The sequence below is a fragment of the Aquila chrysaetos genome, chromosome 21 (assembly GCF_900496995.4).
Source record: "Aquila chrysaetos chrysaetos chromosome 21, bAquChr1.4, whole genome shotgun sequence".
In the NCBI taxonomy this organism is placed as follows: Eukaryota; Metazoa; Chordata; class Aves; order Accipitriformes; family Accipitridae; genus Aquila; species Aquila chrysaetos.
Genome location: NC_044024.1, coordinates 1793440 through 1820073, shown reverse-complemented (window position 1 = coordinate 1820073; position 26634 = coordinate 1793440). Strand labels below are relative to the sequence as shown.

At 48.1% G+C, this 26634-nt stretch overlaps 3 protein-coding genes across 12 annotated transcripts in view; 1 reads left to right on the top strand and 2 right to left on the bottom strand.

The window, feature by feature from the left end:
* Window positions 1-7298, bottom strand: part of KIF4A (kinesin family member 4A) — a 30159-nt gene extending 22861 nt beyond the window's left edge. The window contains exons 1-3 of the mRNA XM_041118892.1: window positions 6882-7298; window positions 6332-6446; window positions 4972-5399 (exon numbers count right to left, since the gene is read on the bottom strand). Of these exons, the coding sequence (XP_040974826.1) occupies window positions 4972-4995 (24 nt within the window). The 5' untranslated portion in view covers window positions 4996-5399; window positions 6332-6446; window positions 6882-7298. The remainder of the gene's footprint in view (window positions 1-4971; window positions 5400-6331; window positions 6447-6881) is intronic.
* Window positions 79-3613, top strand: PDZD11 (PDZ domain containing 11). Its single transcript, XM_029997458.2, has 6 exons — window positions 79-227; window positions 381-464; window positions 1007-1063; window positions 1410-1508; window positions 1688-1748; window positions 2567-3613. Exons 1-6 carry the CDS (start codon window positions 141-143, stop codon window positions 2599-2601), a joined length of 423 nt encoding a protein of 140 aa, XP_029853318.1. The 5' UTR covers window positions 79-140; the 3' UTR covers window positions 2602-3613.
* An 839-nt stretch (window positions 7299-8137) lies between the features above and the next one.
* RAB41 (RAB41, member RAS oncogene family) lies at window positions 8138-26436 on the bottom strand. Of its 10 annotated transcripts, none has more exons than XR_005931005.1 (9): window positions 26218-26431; window positions 24524-24582; window positions 22712-22765; window positions 16657-16765; window positions 16280-16391; window positions 13541-13634; window positions 12945-13038; window positions 11064-11130; window positions 8138-10514 (listed from the first exon to the last, which is right to left on the bottom strand). XR_005931005.1 is itself a non-coding variant. In XM_029997453.1 (9 exons), the coding sequence occupies exons 2-9, from the start codon at window positions 24547-24549 to the stop codon at window positions 10450-10452; spliced, it is 633 nt and encodes a 210-aa protein (XP_029853313.1). In that variant the 5' UTR covers window positions 24550-24582; window positions 26218-26352; the 3' UTR covers window positions 8138-10449. The 10 variants fall into 10 exon arrangements, 9 of the variants coding, with proteins under 9 accessions (XP_029853313.1, XP_029853314.1, XP_029853317.1 ...); XM_029997453.1 differs by lacking the exon at window positions 13541-13634 and adding an exon at window positions 20447-20552 and having other exon boundaries at window positions 26218-26352; XM_029997454.1 differs by lacking the exon at window positions 13541-13634 and adding an exon at window positions 20447-20552 and having other exon boundaries at window positions 16657-16762; window positions 26218-26352.
* Between the last annotated feature and the right edge of the window lie 198 nt (window positions 26437-26634).

Here is a 26634-nt window from a genome sequence, read left to right as displayed (position 1 = left end):
GCGCCGCCAACCGCCAATCGCCAGGCTGCGCGCCGCCAACCGCCAATCGCCAGGCCGCGCGTCACGGCGGGGGGGGGCGTGGCGAGGCTGAGGTGAGGGGAGGAGGGCGGTGCCGTCCCGTCAGGCGGCGCGGCGGCAGCATGGAGGGCCGGTTGCCTTACGACGATTTCCCGGTGGTTTTCCTGCCGCCTTACGAGAGCCCGCCCGCCTGGGTGCCGCCGCATGAGGTGAGGTGAGAGGTGGACGGGGAGGGCTAGGCGGCAGGCCGGGTTGGTGGGCGGGCTGAGACAGGGTCTGGTGGGCCGCCACCCGGCCCGTTGGCGGTGCGGGTGTGCGGCGGGTCCCGCCGCCTGACGGCCCGCCGGCGCGTTGCCTTGCAGCGGGTGTACCACCCCGACTACAACAACGAGCTCACCCAGTTCCTGCCCCGCACCATCGTCCTGAAGAAGCCGCCTGGAGCGCAGGTGAGACCCCCCCCCCCCCCCACTGCCCCCGGCCCACGGGCTCCCTCACGGCCACCACGTTCCCCTCGGCGTGGCGTTTCCCGTGTTTGAGTCACGGCCGTCCTTCCCAGCGCCTTTGCTTGGCAAAAATCGGTTGATGTAGAGGCCGAGCTTGCGGGGCGATGATCATCCCCGACCGGCGTGCTGAGGGCATCCCGGGGGGGGGGCGGTTTCCTTGGTGCTTTCCTCATCCAAGGACTTGGCGGGATGGGTGGGATAAGGGGAGGCATCGCTGCTGCCCTGCTGGGAGAAGAAAGCTTTGTGGGTGAGGCAGAGCAGTAGAGTATCTTGGGATGCAGAGCTGATACGGGGACAGGGAGCCCCTGGGGTGTTTAAGGTGAGATTGCCACAGAAGTTAGCAGAGAGGGAGTGGTGCTTGCTGATGCCTGGCTGAACGCTGCAGCACCAGCAGCTTTACTCCATCCGGAAGAGACACGTTAGCAGTGGGAAGGGTCCTGGGACAAAGTGGGGTGACTGTAGTTCACTGCTGGTTTCTCTCACAGCTGGGATTCAACATCCGGGGAGGAAAAGCCTCGCAGCTGGGGATCTTCATCTCTAAGGTGTGTCTGTCCTTCTGCCATTCCCTCCCCGTGTTCTGTCTGTTCCCTTGGGTGTTGCTGAGCCAGCAGGGCGTGCAGGGATATTGTCATATGCCTTATATGCATCTCCAAACACATAGCTGTAATTTGCCAGGCACCAAGCAGCAATCAGGCAGTCCTGTGCCCACAGAGTGTTGCTGGTGCGCTGCAGTCCCTGCTCCCCATCCTCCCCCAGTCCCGCCTGAGCGTGCTGGATGGGCACCGTGGGGAGGCTCTGGGGCTGGGCTGCCTTGGCTGCGAGGGAGGGGAGCTGCCGCACTGGCCGTGCGGAGAGTCACTGTTGCTGTCTCTGCTCTTCCCTTTGCAGGTGATCCCCGACTCGGATGCGCACAGAGCTGGGCTGCAGGAAGGGGACCAGGTGCTCTCGGTGAACGATGTGGATTTCCAGGATATTGAGCACAGCAAGGTGAGCACTCCTGTGGCCCAGCTGCTGGAGCAGGGACAGGATGGGGATCTGTGCACACACCATCTCTTTCCAGCCTCTCAGCCTGCACCAACTCAGCTGCTGGCACCACATAACTGATACATTCCTCTTTCCTATCCTCCAGCCCAGCATGGTCACTGAGCAACTCTTTCTGCTTTCAGGCTGTGGAGATCCTGAAGACAGCCCGTGAAATCACCATGCGTGTGCGGTACTTCCCCTACAGTAAGTGCCCGCTAGCTCCGAGTCCAGTCACCTAGCAGCATTTCTCCTTGGGAAGCAGACTGCCATGCGTCCCTGCCGATTCCACCTGAGCTTAGCGGTTATGAGTCTAAGGCCGTAGACGGTGTTAAGCCTGCAGATCAGAAAGAAGATTGGGCTTTGATCTGGGGATCGGGGCAGGTACCAAGTCAAAACAGTAAGGACTGGCTTCAGCTGCCCACATAGAAAAACATCTAGAGCAGGGCTTAGCAACACAATGCTAAAAGGTGGGATGATTGTTGAATGGAAATGTTAACTTTAGACCTGTAGAAGTAGCTACTTATCCTTGAATAACATAGGAATAACTTCTGTCACTAGTGGACCTGTGCCAGTGGTGGACACTGCTTGTGGCTTTTATCCCTCCCTAAGGACCTTTAAATTCCAAGTGAAGGAAAAGACTATATTAACTCTCAGTTTCTGCACCCATAAAGTTCATAGATATAAGGGGACAAAAAAAGAGGTCAAGTCAAGCCAAACAAGGATTCTTCATAAAATGGAAACTGACCCTTAAGTGAAGAAAGAAGAAAACTATGGAGTAGAGGAAGAGAGGACTTTAAACAAACTTTTGTTCTAAGTGCCCTAAAATAACTTGAAATGAGTGGCTGGGGTGCAAACACACTATTTCAAAGCCAGCTGCTACCCAAGAAAGTAGCCTTTACTGCCTCTACTTAGTGAGGTATAAACAGAATTTATGTTTTCCTTTAACATTTTGGCTAATTCCCCCTTGTCATCAGCGACTGCCACTCCTGCCCTTTCAGCCTTGCCTTCTCTTTCCTTTCCAGATTACCAGAGACAGAAGGAAAGAACTGTTCACTAGTAGGTAGCTGTCTGCTGGGTCTCCAGAGTGGCTGTCCTGCAAAAAACTCTCCACTACTTTTCCTCAATATGTGAGATGACACATCAAGTTTCGGCTGTCACTGCAGGTACAACTGTCCTGTTGGCTGCACAGGCATCAGCTCTGCTTCCTGCGTGGAGGGATGCCAACAGTCTTATTTAGCTGGAAGATGGATGGGGCTTTAGTCTGTACTCGTTGAACTGGGTGTTGAAACAAGCTGATGGTGCTGATGTGGAAGTGGGTACCGGAGGACAGCTTCTTTGGCAAGATCTGTGTTTCTGTTCTAGCAGGACTTAAATTAAATGAGTACTCTGCTGGTTCTGGATCCAACCCTTGTTGCTAGATGTAAGGCCAAGAGGGTCTGAGCGTGCTCGAGCAAAGCACGGCCTTTGTCCTCCAAGAGATCAACCTGTTCACTTCTCCGGTGACATGAAATTCTTTCCTTCTCCACTGTCCTACCTCTGCTCTACACTACTGGGTTTGCTTGGGACTCAAGGAACAGGAGTAAAATCCACTCAAACTCAGTGCACATCTCTAGCTGCACTAGTCTGCTAAGGTGTGTTTGTACCTCTTTGCTGCTTAATGACCCCCACGATACAGGACTGAGGCGCCTGGAGCATGTTTCTGAACTGCTGCAGGCACTTGGCCAGGTTTCCTCAGCTGTGGCGCTTGCACGGTTAAGGGTTTCACTCACTGAACCTGCTTCCATCACTTGGCACAGCCCTGTCCCTGTCCTGTGCTCCCATCAGAACTCCCCGCCACTTTGAGGTAGAATTCTCCCCTTCTGTGTTTTCAAAGATGGGTGAGGAAGCCTGCTGTGCCCTGCGCTGGGAGAGCACAGATGAAAACATGCTAGTTCTCAGCAAAGCGGGGTGCAAATGCATGGTAGTATCACATTGTAAATGGCATCAGGACAGCCCTTGCTCTGGCCTTGTGCGGTGTTTTCCGCTTGTCTGTAATAACTGAAATAATAAAATGAGTACAGCAACCAGAATTCATCTTATTCCCACTCAGGAAGTCTATGTGGAGGGTTGTTTGTTACCATCCTCAACACTACCCCAAGGAAACGCTGGGTGGACAGCTGGGACAAGGCTTGGCTTTAGTTGCCCTTGCAGCCTGTAGGGGGAAAGCATGGGAGGTGCAGCTCTGTTTTAAGGGTGTTTTTCCATTGATTGTAATGGAAGCCAGCCCTTGATTAGCCTGGAGCGGTGTTTCAGCACTGCCAGGAGCAAGAGCTGCAATGGAGGGTTTTGTCTGTGGTGGCACTAATGCAACTTAAGCGAGACAGCCAAGAGCAGCAGCCCTGACAGCTTCCGCACTGCTCTTAGCTCAACTGCTGGGCGGAAAGCTGAGCCAGGCTGAAGCAGAATAAAAGACGCTAGAAAACAGACTTTCACTCAGAATAAAAAAATAGCTTTTCTACCAGGGAGATAAGCATCCTGGAAAGCCCTGCTGTAACACCCTGAGAAAGCAAGCTAAGAGCTCTTCTATGGAGACAGGCCTCTGTGTCCCATGGTGATTTGCTTCCAGTTTCAAGGCATTTACACGCTCCTTGGGGAAGGAGAATGCTCAGGGCTCATGTTGCAGCAAGGCAATGTTTCATACTGCTCTGTCTTCCCTTCTCCCTCTGTTGTGCTCAGACGTGCCAGGGTGCCTGATGGGTGCATTCGATCGCTGTTTTCCAAAGCCAACCCTGTGCTCTGCCTGGTGGAAAACAGCGATCGAATGCATGCATCAGGCTTTTGGCACTCAACCCAGCTGCTGAGGAGCCAAGAGGCACCTTGAACTCTTTTCACAGGGGACTGCAAATACAACCTCAATGTTCAATCTGTTAATCCTGCTTCAAAGCAGTCCCTTGCAGGAGCTCCAGGAAGATCTCCCCTGCCTAGGGCAGCTTCCTCCCTGCCATTACTCAGAGGTAATTAGTGGATGCCTTTGCAGCCATTGCACTGACCCCGTGACTGGCTGTGGGCTAACAGGAAAGAGTGGATTCTTTCCCAAGACACACTCATGTCTTAGGTATCTTAATTGACTAAGCAGTACTAGGGTTTGTACTGGTGACCAGAGTCCATTTCATCCTCCAGGAACTGGAGGGACAAACAGGGGTAGTTACTGATCCCTGCTGGGAGAACAACAGGTCCGGCAACATTGGATGGTTTTAATGTCTTGCAAAATAGAGGCCAAGAGTCACAAGCGCTGGAGCAGTTTTAGTTTGTCAATGAATAACTCCCTGCCCAGGGAAGCACACTGGCAGAGGTACTGCAGGTAATTTGACCTTTTGGAGCAACAGTAACAGCCCCAGAACAAGCTGTGTTGTGTTAAAGCATGGCAGGTTACACCTGAGAAACATACCGTGCAGCTCCTCTCCCTGAGCATAACTCAGGCAGGTCGGTACAGGCGGCCCGTGTGCTCCTGGCCCAGTTCAGTCTCGGTGCTGAGCGGGGCTGGTGTGCTCGGACCCACACAGTCACGTCTTGAGAGAAAAGGCTACAAACACAGAGATTTTCTTTAAAAGCTCCCCCCTACCTTATTGTAAAAGACTGGATGCGCCTGAGCAGCACTACGTAACATTCCTCCCTGCAGCGACACAAGCAGCATCAGTTCTCCCAACTGCTGTGGTCGCCCCTCTCATCCTTCACTTCGGACAGGCCGCTCTCATCGACGTTCTCCAGCGAGGCAGCACGCTGCGCCAAGAGAGGAAGCTTGTTCTGCTCAGGGTACAGCCAGGGTTTCATGTTAGCGTCGTGCTGCTGCTTCCAGGCAGGGTATTTCACGCAGGCCTTGTGCAGTATATCAGGAGCAGGGAAGTACAGGGGAAACAACCATGGAAGCTTAGAAAAGGTCTTGGCACATGTCTCATCTAGCCACTAACACCACCTACTCCATTTCTTTTCTGGCTGCTTAGGAGGGGCTCAGGACCCACTAGCAAGAAAGGCAGAAGACCAATTTAACTCCTTGATGGGACCATCTTCTGCTTGCCCAGGTCCCCTGATGATGCCAGCTGCTTTAGGAGAGTGAAATTAAACTTCCTGTACTGAAATCCTTTGTCACTGTCTTGCTCTGGCACCAGAGACCCCTCCAGCACTGCTCTGCCGCTCAGCTCAGGATCTCCAAAAGCTACTGAGCTTTTTTTTCATGCCCTGTTCAAGACGGGGCATGAAAAGCGGGGGTCAGGCAGGTTATTGCACAAGGAGAGACCAGAGTCGCCATGTTATTTGTAGCCCTCTGGCTTCAGAAAAGCATCAGTCAGCTGTCAAAACTGGTAAGGCTGGCAGAACGTGACGCCACACCAGAGATGAGCCAAGATGCCCATTCCTAGTGCAGCCTCACCGCTGAGGGAGGCCCACCCTCTGCAGCCCTCTGCTCCAGCTACTGGGGTGAGACTTGGCACAGGCACCTTGGAAATGCTCCACTCCCCTGCCGTGCCAGGTACTGCGAAGCTTTATTTACAACCCGCTTTGGCAACAACCGTAATAGGTGGAGCTGGGGAAAAACAGAAGTTAACGTGCCAGAAAATGGCTCCTACCAACCACCCAGCAGCCCCCATAGCAAGCTGCAGCATTCGCATCATTGTTTGTCAAAGAGGGTCTGGAGCAGAGGAGTGCCACATTACGTAGGTGCGCTCCAGATTAAGAGCAGGATTTCCACCGACTGGGGCCAGAATCTGCATCATCCCGTCACCACGTCCTGAGGCCCGCAGAACCCGAGTTACCTTTTGGATCCACCTGAGCCAGGTAGGTCAGACTGCAGCTGTTGGGCCCACTTGAATGCACCAGGTATCCCGCCGGCAGAGAGACCACCATCAGCTCCTCGCGTGGAGGGTATTGCTGTGCAAACACATCAGAGAGTCAGATACTGTCTTCCATCTTCCCTGCTCTCTCCCTCTATCAGGTCTGGCATTGAAAATACAGGGCAAAGACTGGGCTAGAGGCACAGAGGAGCTTCCTGAAGCTAAGGAACTTGTAAAGGAATTACACGTCTACATGCTAGGGACTCTGGGACCCCCTTTCGTCCCAGGCACAGGTAGGATCTTGCTGCCTAGATAGACAGCTGCACTCCTGCGAGGCTGGCACCGACAGTGTAGCTCAGCTTTAAGGGAGCCAGCGCTGTATCTCGAGACCATCATCTCAGACTCCTAATTCAGGTGAATTCGTGCAGCTGGTGACCAACCCTAGAATAGCATTTTGCCCTTACCAGAACCCTCCAGTTCATGGGATCACTGTAATGGGAGACCCTTCAGGCCCAGCCCACTCTTCACTCACCAGGTGTCTGATGGAGAAGTTGATAACAGTGTGATACCCATCCTCGACCTGCAGGGATCGCCGTGTCACCACAACCTTCAAGGGCTTCGGGCACCGCCCTGAACAAGGAAGAAAGTAAGTTGTTTAACCTGCCTGAACAGCACGTGGGGTCCGCATGGACGTGCAGCCACTCTAGAAGCTTCTGCCTGGCCCGAGCGTCCTCTTCTTCGCGATCTCACCGTCTCCTCCAAGCAGCACCCACCCGACCCCTTCCCAGCCCAAGCGGTATTAACGACCTCATGCAGCAGAGGTCCCACGTGGTGCCCTGTACCCCAAACACCTCTCTCCTGCCTAGCAGCTTGGACAGGGCGTCCCCTCTATTTAACACAAGCCAAGTACTTCAGTGGAAGAGTCGGTTCCATCCCCTGTCCCCCTCTGGCCCCTACGCACGGGCGCAATAGCCCACATCAGTGTTGGCAGACAGCCGGGCGATGCCACGCGTGTCCGTGACGTCGGTGTCCCGCTTCCATCGATACTCGACATCGCGCAGCACGTCGTACGCACCTCTCCACCGGCTCGTCCGGGATGTCGATGCGGCACTGGGGGGACAGGCTCGCCCACCCCAGGCCCTGCACCCCTCCCTGGCGGGGTGCCTGCGGGCTGGGCCAGGGAGTTCCCCTGTGGACAGCAAGGCTGAACGCTGCCTTCGGGTTCCTCGCACCCCAAGGAGAGGAAGGGGCTCCCGGAGGCGCGGGAATCCCGTCACGCTCCCTCGAGTGAGAGAGGAGCTGGGGCCATCAGCGCTCCCGCGGTGCCCCCGGGTCGGTGACACCCCCCTCGGCCTGGCAGGAGCGGGTAGGCCGCCGCTGAAGAAGGCAGGCTCTGAGGGGTAGGCGGCCCGGCCCGGCTCCCCGCCGCCCTCGGGGCCGTCCCGGTTCGGACCCGGTGCGCTCCCGGTCGGCGGAAAGCGCGGAAGGAGACGGTTTCGACCACCCCGCGCGCGCGCGCGCGCTCCGTGGCGGGAAGGATGACCCGCCTCTGCCACGCCCCCTCCCGGCAGCCGCCAATAGGATGGGCCGCTGCCAACTGCCGGGCCACGCCCCCCCGCCCGGGCAGTTTAAAGCCCTTCTCTTCTCGTTCGGCCCCCAAAGCCCCGCTTAAGCCCGGTAATCTCGTCCTTCTTCCACCATACCCTACGCGGGACAGACTCGTTAAACCCACGAGTAAAATAAGCAGAGGCAGGCCTCGGCCTCTCACCGGCAGCAGGACAGCGAAGGTGTTGGTGAAATAACTTTATTTAGTGTGATACACGGCCGTGGTCAGACAGTCCATACTCATATTAATAGTCACACTTACTCGGCTAACAGCTAGGAGACAGCAGGGCCAGACACACACTCAATATTATACACATCCATAGAGAAGACAGTGGGAAGTGAACTATTTTATTTCACTAGTTACCCCCCCCCCCCCCCCCCCATTACTTAGGGTCTCCCCCCTCCCTCCCCCCAGGTCCGTGACTCAGAACAACACGACAGCAGAGCAGCGCACACCTGCCTGTGAGAAGGGGACAGCAAAACCTGTTCTACAGCAGACACGGACACACCGACAAACATCAGCAATTCCCACACAACAGGGGTATGTACAGAGGAGGGGGCTGAGCATCTCACCAGGCGTTGGGACCCGGCTCTGCCAGCTGGGACTGTGGGTAAGGTGAGGGGGGGACACTCCGGAGTGAAATGGGAAACCGCATCCCTGCTTCCTCCTGCAGGCCAGCTCACCCAGAGGGGAAGGGACAGGGCTCTGGGGAAAAAAACATCAGCCACCGGCAGCGAGGTGACTTGCCGCCAGTAAGCCAAGGTGGGGACCAGCAGCTCACGGTCCGAGGCTGCCCCTTCCCCTCCCCTCGACGGCCCGCAGGCTTCAAAGTGCGCACGCTGTGTCAGGGACCCGACAGGCATCCTGCCAGGGGAGTGTCACTAACCACCAAACGCGCTCGTTCCCACCCGTCACACTGCTCCCACCCGTCACACTGTGGTCAGTCACTCTCCTGCCTGCTGGCATCCCTCCCCCCCCCATCAGCATGACATAGGCTGGGTGATGAAAAGAACAGTGAATGGCTTAGAGCCATCCGACTGTTTTATTCCCCTCACTGTCAACAAACCTACAGACTTCTGATTAGGACGGATGGATGGAAAACCCCCAGTAAAAGTCTCTGAAAAGCTCTATTAACGTAGTTAGAAACCAGGGGCAGGGAGAAGAGGATGTACTTCCCAAACTCCAAGGTGGAGAAGTGACACCAAAATTCACTTCAGCAGCATACATTCCTCCATTCTTCTACCCAGGTCTGACAATAAATCCCTGCCACTGCTCATCTCAGTTTTGGCAATATTAGAGCTTAACACTATTCCAAAAGTGAAATGGCTACTAGCCCCATCCCCTGGAAGTCTACTACGAAGGCAGAAGCAGCTACGTATGATTTCATCAAGCAGCAACCTAGGTACGAGAGCACAACAGCTATCGCTGGCCTTCCATCTGCTGTAGCTCTCCTGCTCTGCGTGAAGAAGCTCCCAGCCTACGTGACGATGAACAGGAGAACAGAGACTAGAAAGGAGCCTGAACAGCATCCATGACTTCTAGGGCAGGTATTGCCCCTGTAGTGATGGACTTCAGGTAACTGTTCGCTTTCGCTGTTGACAGACAGGACCCAGGTCTCTACAAACCACCCCGAGGATCTCTCCCCACCCAGCTTTGTGCTGCAAAGCCTCTGTACCCTCTTCCTTCCCCACATCTGACAGCCAACACTCACCAAGCACCAATGTCCTCTGGATGGGAAGACGCTCCAACTGAGGAGAGCAGTCTGCAGGGTGTCTCTGCTACACAAACAGGAGCAACAAGGCCAAAGCTATCAGAGTTTGGGGGTTTCCAGTGCTGTGTGTAACACAAGGGGCAAAACTCAGAAGTCATGAGCAAGAGTTAGCCAAGATCATCCACAGAAAGGAGAAACTGAGGAGCTAGTATTGTGTGTGCCCTGCAGGAAGCAAAAGCCTAGAAACAGATAACCTGTATTGTCCAAAAAGGCAAGGCCAAGTCAAACTGACTGGTTTAAAAGGAGCAGCCTTTTGACAGAGGAAGTGGGGATGCAGGACAAAGACTGGGCTGGCATGGACAGGGAACTAGTTAAGATGCAAGGCAGTAAGGAAGGTGGAAATCCCACCCCCAAGCTTTATTTTTGTCTTCCCTAACTTGGTGGCTTTTCCATTGCATTCACAAGATACATCTGAGCAGACAGGCTCAAGGTGGGGAAGAGGGGGAGAAGGAGAGGAAGAGAGAGAGTGTAAAGGGCACCACAGTGCCAAAGTGCAACAACATAAAAAAATAAAATAAAAGACAGGACACTCATTCTGCACTCAGGGCTCATACCATGCAGTAAGAGGGGCGGCCGGGGCTGCTCCCCACCAGTAAACAGGGAGTTCGCTCGCTTAGTAGATTGGTTTTTCAGCCCACAAAGTAGGGTTGCCTAGCCAATGAGCGGTGATGTTCTTCAGTGAGACTGGCCGGTTGGGGAATGTGCTGCTACAGAACGGGCCTGTTAGCAGGAGCACCCGCTCTCCGTTACTGGCTGCTCAGGAGGTTTCTCTAGTTTGATGTCAATCACTGCAGGAGACAAGTTAAGGAAATCACCCAGCCCAAGGAAAAACAAGAAGAAGAGAACAGAGAAAGGCATCAGTATCTGAAAAGGTTGTTAGCTGTCCCTTCTTGATAAGGGCAGGTATTTTAGCAGAGCAGAGGATATCCTGCCTGAACAGGATTAACTGTAAAACCAGTGGACTTGGTATGTCAAGACCATTTAGAGGACAGAGCCCAATCAGACAGGTCTGCGCACAAGACAGCCCTGTGCAAAAGGCAGAAAGTATTACGGTATTTTGAAACGATGCAAATTTTATCCTAAGTGGAGAAAGCAAAACTTGTGTTTGCCATTATACAATCTACACAACTACTTATATAGAACACAAGCAGGGTCATCAATTTACGCCCATAGGTAAGCACCACTCTATACTGGCTGTTTCAGCCATATCTCTGCAAAACCCCAATAAGGCCCATCCCCACAGTGTGCGAAAAAGTCAGCAAGCCCAACCTGACAAAAGATAATTGCCAAAATCTATGAGAACAGGGAAAGTTTCTGACGAGAAAAAGCAAGGATACTGTCTTCTTTGCTCTTCTCTGGTGTGCTGTCCATCCCAGGTAAGGCAGCAGCCACACGACGGAAAAGCTGAAAAGTAGCAATAGATAAAGCTGAAGAAAACTTACCAGAAAAAAAAAAAAAAAGCATGTTAAAAAACATTGCTTTGCAACAGATCTTACAAACTTGTTATGTGGGTTACCTTAGCAAGCAAAGCAATGATCAACAAATGCCACGAGAACTTTACCAAAGAAATTTAACAGGTTTTATTAAAGAAGTTATTCAATGCCTACAAAACACAGTTTGATTTTAACTGTTTCTACTTGAACAGAACATGGAACTAATTAGTAACAGTTCTTCCAGGGACACATAGAACAATTCCCTCCTGCACTCAGTAAGCATGTTATTTACCATTTCCAGCCTCAACTGCTTTTGCACACAGCAATGTTACAGTGCACAACTCTAGACTTCTGATAAGCAACCTTGCAAGAGACCGAAGGTTTAAGAAGTCTGTGGAATAACTGAGGTTTTACAGCCCATCCTTTCAGTTCAATCTTGCTGCAAACCAGCCATTTCTGAGCAGAACAGCTGGCTCAAGCGAGCTGCATTTAAGCTATTAAGGATGTGCTAGAGCTGGAAAGGACTATCATATCCCCATAAAAAAAACAGAAAATGGTTTTGCATAATTTTTCAAGTCAATGTTAGAGCTCCTCCTGCTGACATTAATGCAGCAACTAACACAATACAGACACTGCTAGGCAGTCTGGTGATAAGTGCTGCATAAAGAACCAGAGGAATCATCAGCTAATGATGATTTTCCTCACAGTAGCTTGACAGGGACTTCTCATCCACACCTCAAAAGTGTGTTACTTGGAAAATCAAGCCACTGAGGTACCAACAAGGCGCTGCAGTGAGCATCCTTTTAGTCACAGAAGTTCTCAGTGCAAACACCCGCTAAGCAAATAAAGCAACACTAAGTTAGAACCAAAGACTAATGTGGATTCAATCCAGAATAGCCCAAAGAAACAAACCCAAAGTCTCCTAATCCCATTGTGAGGTTCTCCTAACCAGCTGGTGTGCAGCAAACTGGTAAGTTTCCCAGCTGACACCAACAGTACTATGCTCCCTGCAGACCCCTGGACCTTACGGCTGCCTTACTCCCCAAGTTCTGTTACACTTCAGAATAATTCCTGAACTAATGGAGAGTGGGATCACAAGCTTATAGCAAGAGGCAATGGGCACAAACTGAAATACAGGAAATTCCGTTTAAACGCAAGACAAAAGTTTAAAGTTTCTTCTACTGTATGAATAGCCAAACATTGTGACAGGTTGCCTGGAGAGATGGAGTCTCTATTCTTTGAGATATTCAAAACTCAACTGGAGTTAGTTCTGGGCAGCCTGCTCTGAGCATGGCGGTTGGACTAGACGATCTCCAGAGATCCCTTCCAACCTCGACTAATCCAAGATTTTTCTCTGTGGCTTGCAAACAGAAGCAGGAACTTCTACTCTAGTGCATCAGCATAAGCACTTATCCCAACTGATGTCAACGTTGATTTTAGAAAACAGTGCATGAACTGTTAACAAAAGCAAAGGGAATGTACAAAATTACATTTGACTGGCTGCACAAAACAGTTCCATTCCTATCCCTCAGCACATTCTGGTTTTAGATTCTCCTTTCTTTCAAGGTAAGTTTGCTTAACTTTAACAGGAAATCATTGACTTGACAGGAGAGGAGCTTCCACTAGGTAAAGCAGCAACAGTGACCTTTGGGCAAGAAGCATTTCAGGGGTTGACATCAAACAATACAAGCAAATATCTGATGGAACATGAACCCCAAGCAGAAGCATACACATACAGAGCAGTGAGTACAGATTTCCTCTCTTTAGAGCAAAACATTGATCTACCTGTTTCACATTGTATCCAGTCTTTGCACTGGTCTCAATAAACATCACATTCAGCTCTTTGGCTCTCTGTTCACCTTCTTCTGTAGTGATTTGCCTGGACAAAGATGCAAACAGAAGCAGAAAGACAGAAAGGAAGAACAGACAGGAAGAGTTAGAGATGTCTGTGACTGAGACGCTCTTCAGTGGAGGGCCGCTTCACCACCCCTTACAAGGGTGCATAGTCCACCAATGGAGACCTCAGCACCTCTGAGTCTTTACGTCCCCTAGGTCCTCCAGCTAAGAATGAAACAACCTCAGGTAGGTTACCCAGGGAACGCCTGGACTTATGACTATTAATAATGGATGATCAGCACAGGATGAAGTTTGTGCAGTACATTTTGAGCCTCATTCACAGCATCCTCAAGGGAAGGAAGAATCCCCATACGCTGCACCTGATACAAAAAGCAGTTTCGCAAGTCAACAGAAGGGAACTCCATGAGGTTACAGAAAGATTTCAGAAAGGCTCCAGCAGCAAGTGCAGTGCAACAGCAAGCGCTCGGATGCTGCTTGCGAGCAAGCACCTGCATTTGCATCTCTGATCAATACCCTGTACATACCTGTTTCACATTATATCCTGCTTTAGCACTGGTTTCAAAATACATCATATTCAGTTCTTGGGCTTTTCTCTCACCCTCCTCTATAGAAACCTGTCTACAGCAATGAGAACAAATCACAGAAAAGAAAAACCAAAGCAAAGAAAAATAGTCCAAAAATTATAAAAAGAAAACTGCAGGATAAGAGCAGCCACCAACTGAAGCAACATTAACAGGAAAGAAAAACTTAACTGGCTGCACCAAATAAGAACAGTGCTATTTTTAGGTCAGCTTTTTGGCCTCAGAATGTGCATCATCACTTGGTTTTTACCGTAAGATGAATGGCTTCCAATATGCTGTATTCCATTTCGAAAAATGTGACCAAGCTCAGACTGATACTGCAGCTTTGTCCAGCCTTAAAAGGCCTAGTATTTCAGCCTAACACAAATCTAACTTCCTTTTAAAAAGCAAGGCAAGGCAGCTTCTTTTACTTATACCTAGATATACACCATAACTCCAAATTCTAGCCTAGATCAGGACTACTGTCACTTACACTAAACTTCTAAAACAAGAATTTCTAGTGCTACAGAAACTTCAACTGTAGCTATGTTTCAAACAATTTTCTGGTATTTTTAATTCTTATGGCAGTGCTGAGCCAGCTGCACACACAATCTACTTCACTTATGTACTATCAGGAAATAATCCAAAGCTGAAATTATCCCATTGCGTTTTCCAGTTCCACATGAAATTGGATTTTGATTGATAGAAATTAGAAAGCCTCAAATCTTAAATGCCAGGTTATTCAGTTAGGGAGCTGCAGTTATTCCTAGCTCCCAGGAGGGCATAAGAGATACTAGGTGGTCAACATCCAAAGCTGGCTCAAGTAGAACATCTTGGATTTTGCTCTGTTGCTTTTGTAAGCTGATTTCAAAGACCAGACTGATCTGAGGTCTTGTCACCTGGAATTCTTAATCCAAATCAGCTATATGCATTTTTATCATATTTCTGAAGCTCTAAGCACCAAGTTTTACCAACATTTCCAAAGTGCAAGGCACAGGACACTTAGAATGGCCTCCCACTGGAAGTGGGAAAAGCCAAATAGTCATCAAGACTAAGGTGGTCTGCATGTAGGGGACAGAACACATTTCTGTAAGAACCATCAGTACAAAGCCCACACAGCACCCAGTTGGAGCCTAACTTTATCCTCTTTACCACATGACTCAAACCACTTGCCAGGATTAGAATTGTCTATGATTCTCCTGCCAGGCACGGCAAACTAAAAACTAACAGCATGACTTATATGGGGACAAAGGGCAAAAAGCATCTCCTGACACCAGTTCGTGCAGCCAGGGATGCTGGGTATTGTCTCATATGAGCATTTGGACAACACCAAAACCACAAGAGAAAAAACACATCAAAATACATTCTGAAGCAATATGTACACTGCAGGAGTGAGTAAAGCAAGGTTTAAAATTTAAAACGCGATAGCATCCAACAATGGAACAGTCAGAACCCTATTAAGCCCACCATCACAAGAAAACAGAGTAAACAAACAGGCAGTTCAGATAATAGTACAAGATTTTTCCAAGAAAACATTAATGTTCCACCTGTAAGGCTTTTCAAGCTGTTACCTTTTGATCAGAAGTGTCTCATGAACAGCCAAAGGATAAGGGTTTGATTGTATAAGACCTCATTTTGCTGTGAGATTCAGATGTTTCCCAGTTCTGCCTTTTTGAGATGCTTTCTTTGCATCATATAAAAATTCCCCATCATGTCAATACTTCATATGTCCCATGATGTACGAAGCACACATTTTAGAGTACCTGATGTATGTGAAGATGTTTCAGTTTAAAGTATTGGGACTGTAAGGAACTGCATGGCTTACTTCGTCTTCCCTTTGCCAACTACTACTGACAGTAACCATTAAAGTAAAAATCTTTCCTTATCTACACTGTTTCTGATATCTTCATAAAGAATGACAATCTCTGAAAACATTAAACAAAATTTTTCTTAAATCATCAATCAAGAGAAGAATTTGAAATAGAAATGCGAAAGCACAAGCCTGTGGTCTTTTAAGAAGCTATTACATTGGTTATGTTGGCTGAAGTGGTGTTGTAGAATTAAGAGTTTTAAAAGCAAAACGCTTTATGACATGTCCCAAAACATTAAGTCCATGTGATTTTAAGAGTCTAATTAACTTTTTACGTCTCTTGGGGAAGTCTGCTTCTGCTAATCTAGTTTCCTCTCACACATCCACAACATCACAACATCAGTTTGTGTTACGTATGGCATGAAATTTATGCTCAGAGGGAAACCTTTTAGACTGATACTGTAAAAGCTCATGCTGCGTCTTGTAACAAGGAGAAACTTTACTATGAACTTATAGTTGCACATGCAGAAAGAGTCACGTAAATAGGACTGTTGAAAAAAGGTAGATTTCCTTGCTTTTGCAAGACATCTTTTTGGCTTTATCTCAGCATGAAAAGAAAAATCAGACAAAATACACTGTTGAGAAACATGGTATAGAGATACTTAATTTAAGCAAAAGGATTTTTTTTTTTAAGGTGGGTTTGTTTTAACCAAAACTATTTGTAGAATAGCAAAAGGGAGTAACTTTGCATATGCTGAAACCAGAAACCTGAATTTCATGACAAGCTATTTATGCTTTGTTTAAAATCAACAACTGTTTTGAAGACAGACTAGTCTGCCAGTTCCTTGCTTCTACTGGTCAGGGCAGCAAGGCCACCAGCTCCCCTCCATTACCTCTTGTCTGCCAGGTCAGTTTTGTTCCCCACCAACATGATGATGACATCACTTCCTCTCTCTGTCCGAACGTCATCAATCCACTTGGAGGTTTGCTGGAAAGAATTCAAGTCTGTAGGGAAGAATCAAACAGGAGTGCTGAGGATAAAACTTCTTTTCAGAGAGGGAGAATGCTATGCCTGTACTCAGGTGCTTCTCCAAATCTCCCCACACCACATATAAATGACCAATAAATTGTTTTCCGCTCAGACAGAAAAACAGGGCAGGGAAAAAACGTTTCTAATGTTAACCATCTTTTTGCAGAACTTCTCGTTGTAACTTATTAGTTCTGCTTACATGTAGTATTTCAAATAATGAGACACCAAAGCATCACTCACTTGTAATGTCATAGACTACCACAGCAATAGTGGAGTCGCGGATGTAGCTGGGAATGAGACTGCGGAACCGCTCCTGGCCTGCTGTGTCCCAAAGCTGCAGCCGAACCTGCTGGTACCAGGCCAGGGAGAGCAGAGAGAAAGAGAGAGAGAGAGAGCAAGAGAGAAAAGAAAGGAGGAAACTGTCCTTTAGAGAAAAGGCCATTTCTAGAATTAACTGTATGCAGCTCAGTCTGAGAAGCTGAAGCTGACCTTGTAATCTTGCCCCAAATATCCAAACACCACAGAAGCTGGCTTTTCTGACTCTGTTTGTAGATAATGTGCTTTAATTACCACCGTTGCTTGCTTAGAGATTCTGCTATTCCCAAAGAGCTCCAGGTTATGACTACTACCTCATTGCTGATAACTGTAGCTAACAAGTCATAAAGAGCTGGTCTTCCTGGTCTACCCACGATTATGCTTGGGGTCTCCGCAGGATTCCTGGCCTAGAGCATCTCAGATCAAAGCTTTTCGGGCAATTCCCACATGACAGACATGCAATTCCCTCAGCCCCATGTAGTAAAACAGCATCCATTCTCCAGCATCAAGCACCCAGAAGATGGTAATGGCAATTTTCATGCAAGATTAAGGCAATCAGTAACTTAAGTTCCAGCAGAAACAAAAGCAAATGTTACACGCTGTAGGCTTCAGGTGACACAAAGGGCATCAGGCTCTCCCTTTCAGATAAGCACAAGAGTCAGAAACAAGCATAAATGCTATGAGAGGTACAGTTTGATCTCTAGAACTATGCCCAAACGCAAACTGACCTATTATATAAGATAGTCTGGGACCTGCCTATTAGAAATAGCAATGGTCAAAACATGCCCAACTACCACAGTGAATGCTAAACAAAAGCTTTTCACAACCGGGAGCAATACCATTTCCTTCCAAGTCATTACCCCACACGGCTAGCTGTACAAGTAGTGCTACACTGCCAGAAAACAAGATTGCTGTTGGCATTCTCAACAGGCACAAGTTTCACAGGAGGGCAGATACTGGTTCCCAGCTTAATTACATGAATTGGTTAGATTGTTCACAAAGCCACTTGTTCAGCAACAAGGGAGAGCAGCTGTTTATGCACAGAACAGTGGTTAATAGGGCAGCTTGCAGGAGACTGGCTACAAGGGAGAAAGCAGTTTCAGAAGGACCAATAATTGGCTTGTTTAGAAGAGAAACAGAAGCTGGACAGAGCACATGTCTGCACAGTGTCTTGCTACAAGGAGATTCAAAACAACATCATACCTACATCAGGGTATGTAGATCTGATGCCCTGGGGCTTAAGGAAGATTAGGACTTATAGTTAAAGCAATTAGCTCATGCTTCGTTTTGAAGGCAGACTTGATTACAGCAGCAAAAGTCAGGGCTCTTCATTACCCCAGGAAAATCAGGGTGACAAACTCCAAGCACCTGGACAATATTACACCGGTGCTGGAAGATCGGATTGATAATGACAGCTTCTGGCTCTTACTTCTGGACTTCACAACAAGCTTCCACTTAGTCCCCAAGACATTGCTGCTACACCAGACTATTCATCCAGAAAGTTTACCAAGGTGTTGATTTAAACACTCCAACCTTCAAACTCCCAGTCAAAAAGGCAACTAGAGGAAGTACCACAGAACTTGGGAAAAACTGGCCCCAGTAATCTTGTTGTAGTGAAGGGTAACACTATTTGAGGGAAGGCCTTCATCTAGTATGCAGGTACCCTGCAGGCACCCCTGAAGCAACCTGAGAAAGTTAGCTGCAGTATTTCTGTGGCTTCTCATTTCTAGAAGTCAAAGTTTGTGTGCACCCGTTTTGGAGGGGAAGAGAAAATATAAACAACCCACTCAAACATGACGTGCTAACCACCCTACTGGTCTGGAAAGGTGAAAGGTCCTCAACCAAGAATTAACACAGCCCCTCTTGCAAACAAGGTAACTTGTTCAGAAAGGGGCCCCGAGTTGCAGTATGGACTTTCACCACGGATCTCTCCACAGGCCACTTGCATTTCAAGATGCCCAGCAGATTAACAATAACTAAGCAATTTCTCTTTTTCTTCTCAGCTCCCTACATGCTAGCTAACAGTTCTTCTCTACTAGTTAAGAGTATCTTGGCTGGTACTTAAGTATGTCCTGTGGGACTGTCCCTATTTTACACTACCACTACCGGCATTAACTTACAGGACACTATTTGAGGTTCCCAAATACAGTTACCACTAAAGACAATGCAAATATATAGCTCTTCAGAGTGGTAAAGGAAACTGTGCTTTCCTAATCACGCTAGTGCTCACCATCATCATGCCCTCAGAAGTACACGAGCATGTTCCTTCAATAACACAAGAAAACTAAGAGCCTCTCAGTCACTGAGAACAGAACAAAGAGCAGTAACAAGAAAAAATGAAATTATCTGAAAAGATCAGACCATTACCAAAGTATGATGAGATCAGCTATCACTTAATTATTTTTGACATGTCTGGAAGCTGTTAAGAACAGCCTAGACTGGCAAGATTTTTCCACCTGCCTGGATAAACAGCATCCTGTATCTGTCACAACAGTGGGGAGAAAAGACGCCAGCCTATGCAGCCTGCCACACACACTGCCTCACCTAGATGAGTTCCCAGCATAAGACATCACATGCACATCTCAGCACTCCTCAAATCCCAAACAGATCACTTCATTTTGACATTAGTTTGGACCAAGCCAGAAATCATCCCAGAGTCAACTACTTAAGCTACAGGACTGGGAGAAAGACCTTGTAATTATTTGCCCTCAATATGTATGATAAATCGTAACAGAAGTCTATTATTTGCTAGGCACTTCAGTTAACTGAAGCAAAACAAACCCCTGGTCCGTAAAGCCTCACTATAATCTACAGTTTGTGACAAAATGAAGGTGGGCCAGAGGTTTTTCATCTGCGCTACATTCTTTACTTAGACTTTGTCCACATGGTGTTGGCTCACTGATATAAATCCTGTCTAGGTGTTTATGCTGTTACTGTAGCTTAACCAAAAAAGCCAGATCAAGTGGAATCAATAACAAGGAGTTAAAATGAAATAATTGTATTCATATCTTATACTAAAACATTCGTGCCAAGCGTTATAGAGAACTTCCCTCTAAGCTTGTTTATTGTTTAGAAATTATGGTAGTTACATCTCTTCTCTTTCAAAACCTCTCTCGTTACTCATATGAATTGCCAGCTCTCCTCTTCAATGACATGGAAGTCTTGAATCCTCTTAAGTCGCTACACAGCTTTTATTTAAATGGGTGTTGTACTGTTTTACCTACTGTGACAGTGTTCCTTTGCTTTGGCATCTGAAGTTGTTACATTTATTAACCTCTCCAGTTATCCAGAAAGGAAAAAAAATTCATCGAGGTTTAAAAAAAAAAAACAAAAAAACCCAAACAAAACCCACCCCAATCAGAAAAAGTATAAAGCTTTCCAAAGGCTACCAATCACCTTTCATTCCAATCAGCACAGACACACGAGAAGTCACAATCCCTACTCACCTACCTGTCAATCCTCTGTGTATCATTTCCATTGTCTGAGCTTTGAGCAGACCAGAGTTTTCCAGTTCCCCAGTTTCTGTATTATGGGATGGAGTTACCGCTGGTTGTGGAGGAAGATGCTCAGCTACGTCCCCTCAGCCCATGAAACACCTACAGTCCTGGGGCCGAGCGCCTATCTTAGCCCTTTTCAGATAACACCACCACTTCCAATGCATAAAAGGTACATGTTAAATGCAAGGTCCCTGCAGACACTCCAGCTCAATACCTACTTGTAATGTCAAAGACAATGACAGCCACAGCAGAGTCACGGATGTAGCTGGGAATGAGGCTGCGGAACCTCTCCTGGCCGGCTGTGTCCCACAGCTGCAGCCTGATCTGGGAAATGGAAAAGTGTAGGGGAAGAGGGAAGGGGAAGAGCAGGAAAATGGAAAACAAAACCAAAACTCAAGTGAAATAAAAATAAAGAGAAAAAAAATTGCAAGGCGAAAATAATGCAACAAAAGGAAAGTTAAAATGGAACAGAAGCGTGAAAAGTGCTAACGATACTTCTAACTGCATTCTCGCAGTAGCCTCAGCCTAGCACGTCTGAGAAACCTACCTCCCTCCCTCCACAGACCCATTAATAACTCACATGTATGAACACATTCTTCTATTTAATCATAAATCCAAGATATCCCTAAAAAATACCTTCTCACACCATCTGCAAATGAGGGAAATAAGCATACATACCTCAGTGCATCCTGCCATGTAAGGACTCTGGCTATAATGGCCACACAAGCAGACTGCAACCTGCAACTAGCTACAGGCAGTGACTCCTAACCGTAAGGACTACATCACCCCGCTGCTGATTAACCCTCTGGAAAGCCTGATGTGGTGAAACATAGTAGAGGGGCACAAGCCAGAAGAGCAACCACCCTCTAGACTGGCTTTTCTTGTGCTTAAATCCAACAAGTCTGGGAAGATACCGAGACACAGAAAAGGAAATACTACTTGGGTCTTACAAGAGTGAGGTTGTAGCTGTAACATGGAACTGGCAGCCTGACAGTTGGGATTGAGGATGAGACTACTTGTGGCCTCAGTTCACTTAGTGCCACAGGTCCCAATGCACTGGCAATGTGCTGGAAATAGCATAGTTACAATCGCCCTCTGTGGGAGGCTACTGGAGATGCTTTTGAAGAACCAAACTCCACACATATTTGTCCCATCTGCTGGCTAGTACATGCTACCCCGCCCATATTTACTGCTGAGTGATCTAGCACAGGTATCATTCCAGGATATATTATTTGGTGTAAGGACATATCAAATATGCCAAAGCATATGCTGCAGTTAGAGGCTTACCATTCTTCATTTCAAGCCCAGCAGTCAAAGCCTATTGCAAAATACAGCATTAGCCATATCTGAGAAATTATTTCAATGTCTGAATTTTCCTAGCTTGTGTGCTTGTATTTCTCCCTCCTCTTATCTACATGCAACACCTCTCTTAAACAGGCTTTATGGGCTCTGTGGACCACTTACATAATCAGGAAGGCTAACAGTATATCTAACATTGGAAAGAAAATGGTATTTTCTGGATAGCAGGCCAGCAGGTGAATGACATCCTGACCCACACAACCACAAGAAATCAAGACTACACTGCTGAAAACAGCACACATGCATTCCAACTTGCCTTCACCGGTGTCAAGCAGCATTCCCAAGATCTTTTTCTTCTTCTGCCACTGCCAGTACCACTGAAGAATGTTATTCAAGTAGTTTCTCCCATACAAAGATTAAGCAAGGTCTTTTCTAATAGTGAATCACTGGTAAGATGGCAGAGAAGCACTCGGGAAACTCACCACACACACTGGGCTGGGACTTCTTCAGAAGCAACAGACCCAAAGCAACAAAAAGGACTTCCACCGCACCACTGGCCCCTTCCTCCCCACAACAGTTTCATACTTCTCAGCCAGTAGTGAAACTAGCAAAAAGGCAAGTACTAGCAAAACCCAAACTAATAAAAAGACAAATACTGAAAGACAGGAGAGGGATGCGAGGGATCTCTTTATGCAAAAAGGAATCTCATGCAAGCTAAATCCAAAATCGCTTTATTAACAGTAAGTCAGAACTGTGTTACAAAAGGAGCCTTTCTACGAGGAGGAACTATGCCACCACTGGTAACCATGAATGACTTCAAGACTTGGAACTGCCTGGGGTCTGCTCGGACCCATTTATACTCACAATCCCAGAGGCAGAGCTGCAAATTCTGGGAGGAAACTACGCCTAAGGTACATATAACAGACAGCCCATTCCCTGGGATATGGACAATAGCTTGCCTCAATTTTGCATGAAAGATTTTTACTTCATTCTACAGGTACCAGATATTAACAAGCACCAGAAACAGGAGAGTGGGTCAGTGATTTGATTCAAAGGCTGTCCCTCTGAAGGCTGCTGGGGGATTTCAGCAGCCATTGGAGGAATGGCCAGGTGAAACAGCACACGCAGCAACTGCTGCTCCCATGACTGCAGTTGCCATGCTATCACACAGATGCCTCACTTACCGTGCGATCTTCAAGATACATTGTTTTTGACAGGAAATCAATTCCAATGGTCGCCTGAAAAGAAGAAAAGCATTACTAACTGCAACTTGCCTTCCAGCATCTGCAAACCAGATCTTTCTATACAAACTCTCAGAAATGTTCACAAACTTATAAATTAAGCTGTGGAACTCATTTGCCTTCAATATAGTTGATAAAAACAAAGCAATCTGGGTATCTGTGCCATCTTCATTTCACATCATTCTTCCAACACTTCTCAACTGCACAAGAACCTCTGAGTCTCGATTTTAGCCTCAGACATTCATGCACCTTAACACAGATCATATCTGAAGTGGCATCTCCTTCTGGTCTACTGCAATTCAGTCTGGTAAGAGCTATCTTATTAGAAATAACCAAAAGGTAGAGCAAATTACATATATAAATTGTGGGCGACTGTACTGAAAGCTAAAAAGGGATGCTTATTCAGGACTTTCCATTTCAGATTACGCTTCCTTTCCAGTGACATTCAGAAGCTTCATTTCCCAGGCAGTTCTTTCTGTAAGTCTCCTTCCATTCACGTTTCCATTGCTGTACAGTAATTCCAGTACAAAGACATTTAAATTAATTTACTAAGTTAGATGCGCTCCCAGGCACTTAAATCAAGCAGATGTCCTAGCCCATCATAACCCTGGGAAACAGGTGACAGGTCACCAATGTAACAGATTTTAGTATTTCAGACAGATTATCTCCAGTCTTAGCAAACACAGGCAGCATAACATGTTCCAGAAGGTCTCCATCAGAATGTGAACCATTTAACATTAGAAGAGACCATAACAGTCAATTTCTGTAGTGAGTACTTATTTCTGGGAGTCCTATTTTCTGCAGCCAGGACACAGTATATAACAACTACAATAAGCAGATGAATCTATGAGAGCACCTTACAAAAGTCAGGAAAAGAAACACAGAAAGCACAAGAAGATCCAGTCCCAGTGAATGACTTGTCCTCAAGAAAGCAATCTTCTCTTCCTTTTCCAACTTAAAATTACCCCAATCTAAACCTGTAACTCCTTCTCACCTGAATTAAAAGAGAAAGCCCTAGTCTCATCTTCTTTAAAGATATTTGGTATTTCCTCGAAATACTGCTAAGTGGTTTTGATGCAACTAACTCTTCCTGAAATCTTCAGGCCTCTTACGCATCTTCAGCTTTTCATCTGCAGCCTCTTCATCCCCACCCTACTCTTTCCCTGCCAAGACTTCCCCGGCTTTTTCTATCTATAGCCTTTTAGTTAAAAAAATAGCAATAATAAAAAAAATTAAGAGAGAGAATAGGCCATGCTGACTTCTTGCAGATGTATCTATACACTCTGGACTCAACTACTCCTACTTAAACAGCAAGTCTCTGAAGATGATAGAGACCAAGAACTATCATAAGCGTGTTTGTATCTTATTCATTCTCTGTTTCCCGAGACTTCCATATCCATCATCAGGCATCCTGACCATTATCTTCTCTATTAGCCAACCCCATAAAAAAACGTTTCTCCCTGTTTTCCTCAAGGTTTCTCACATATCCAGACAGGATCTAAACCTTGCTTCTTTTTTGTACGCTGTATTTCCTGACATTACACTAAATGCTTGGGCTTAGTCATGAAGTCTCATTTCCATTTCAAGGCACCTTACAACCTTAGATATGATATTGAACTGACATCTCATGGAGAAATCTGCTTGGCCTTAACAGTTCTCACAGGCATACATTTTAATAGTGGGGAATAGATTTACCCATATATATATATATATATATATATATAAAAATTAAAAAAAATTAAGTCTACCACATACCTGGTAAGTATTGTCAAAACTGTCATACATAAACCTGGTGATCAGAGAGGTCTTCCCAACTACAAAAGAAGAGATAAATTACTTTCAAGCAGCAGTGGGGAAAAAATAACCACTGCTTTGGGAGTGGCATGCTGGTAGTGCCAATCATCAGAATTGAGCTGCCAATCTAAGGCTATTTCCCAGCTATGGCCTCCTGCGAAATAACCAGCGAAGAAATTCATTCACAAAATGATAGAAGTATGTTAAGCCAAATCAATCTCAGTAGGTCAAAAATTAATCATGACGAAAACTTGATCCTCAAATTAGGTACATTGTGATGCATATGACAAAGAATTATTTGTTTGCTTTAAGCGAGCAATAAACTTGCGTTGCTACTCGTATTTCTGTACTTATGTAATCACCAAGTCTAGGACTTACAGGCATAAACATGAAAACAAGATGCGGTGATGTCCCAGACACTGTTTAGCTGCCTCTGGCTGGATAGAAAAGCAACATTCAAGACTCACATCCTTTCTTCATAACAAGATTTTAGATAGAGTAAACTTTGGCGGCTTGCTTAAAAACTTTAGATTTATGTCTCCAAATATTATCAAGAGACAAAGCGCAGAACCAACAAGAAACAGGAACCAGAGATAAGAGCTCCTATTCTCTCTCAGGAAGCCAAGAAAAATTCAAAGGACATGGATGGAAGAGAAGAGGGAAAAGGAATAAATTGCCTAGAAAGGTTGTGAAATTGTGAACATTGGGTTAAAAACCGGTTAGACAAATGTCTATCAGCAGCAATGTCGAAGGCGGGGGAATTAGACAACTCCTGGAAATTCCTCCAAGACCTACAGTTCTGGACTGAGGAGGAGGTAATCAGTACGAGATCTAAAGAGAGTAACACAGCAAAGAATACCACAATTTCAAGAAAAAGATACAACTCGTCCATATATTACCAGGGAAGGGGTACGAAAGGGAGGCAACTCCCAGACAAAACAAAAAAAAACCCGAAGACGTAAGGGAGGCAGCAGCCATGCTATATACAAACAGCACCGCCTCCCCAGCGGCACGGCTGCGGGCGCACTGCGGGCCAGCCCCGGCCCCGGCAGGCGGGCAGCACAGGCCCACCGGGGCAGGCCAAGACCGGCTGAGCGCTGCAAACGGGGAACCGGGCGCTCGCTAGGCCCGCGCCTCCCGCCGGCCTGAGGCCTAAGGCCGGACCGCCCCTCCCTCGGGCGGGGGTCCCGGACGGCTCGTCACCGCCTTCCCCCCCCCAACCCCGGGCGGAGAAAGGGCCCTTAACGGTTCCTCCGCCGCCGCAAGACCCTCACGGGTCCGTCGTCGTCCCGCCCTCAACGGATCCTCACTCCCCCCCGCCCCGGGAGCCTTTAGTGCTTCCTCACCCCCCCCTCCCCAACACACACTCCGGGCCCTTAACGGCTCCTCACGGCCCTTAACGGCCCCTCACCGGCCCCCCCCATTCCTCACCCCCCCTCCCCAACACACACTCCGGGCCCTTAACGGCCCCTCACCGGCCCTTAACGGCCCCACACCGGCCACACCTCCCCACACTCCGGGCCCTTAACGGCTCCTCACCGGCCCTAACGGCCCCTCACCGCCCTTAACGGCCCCTCACCGGCCCCCGCCCCGCAGCGGAAGGCCCGTGACGGCTCCTCATCCTCCCTGACGCCCCCCGCGGCCGCCCCGCTCACCGCTCTGCTCGCCCAGAAAGACGAGCTTGAATTTCCTCAGCGGGTTCCCGAACTCGCCGCCGCTGCCGGGGGCGGACATGGCGGCGCGGGGAGGCCGAGCCGGAGCCGTGACTGAGGAGAAGGAGACACCGCCGAGCGTACACCGGGACCGCCGCCGCCGCCGCCCCCCCCGCCGAGCGTCACTTCCGCCGCCGTCACCGGCGCGTCACTCCGCCACACCCCCCCGCCCCTCCGCAGGGCGGGCGGTTGCCATGGCAGCGGGCCGGTCTCCGGTGGCGGCAGGCTCTGCGGCCTGTACCGGGGGTCCCCTGGCCAGGAGCGGCGGCCGCCGGGTTTTGCAGTCCCTCGCCTTCCCGCCGAGGCCCGCGGCAGCCTGAAGCGCCGCCTGCCCGCTTCGGGCTCTCCCGCGGCCCCGGG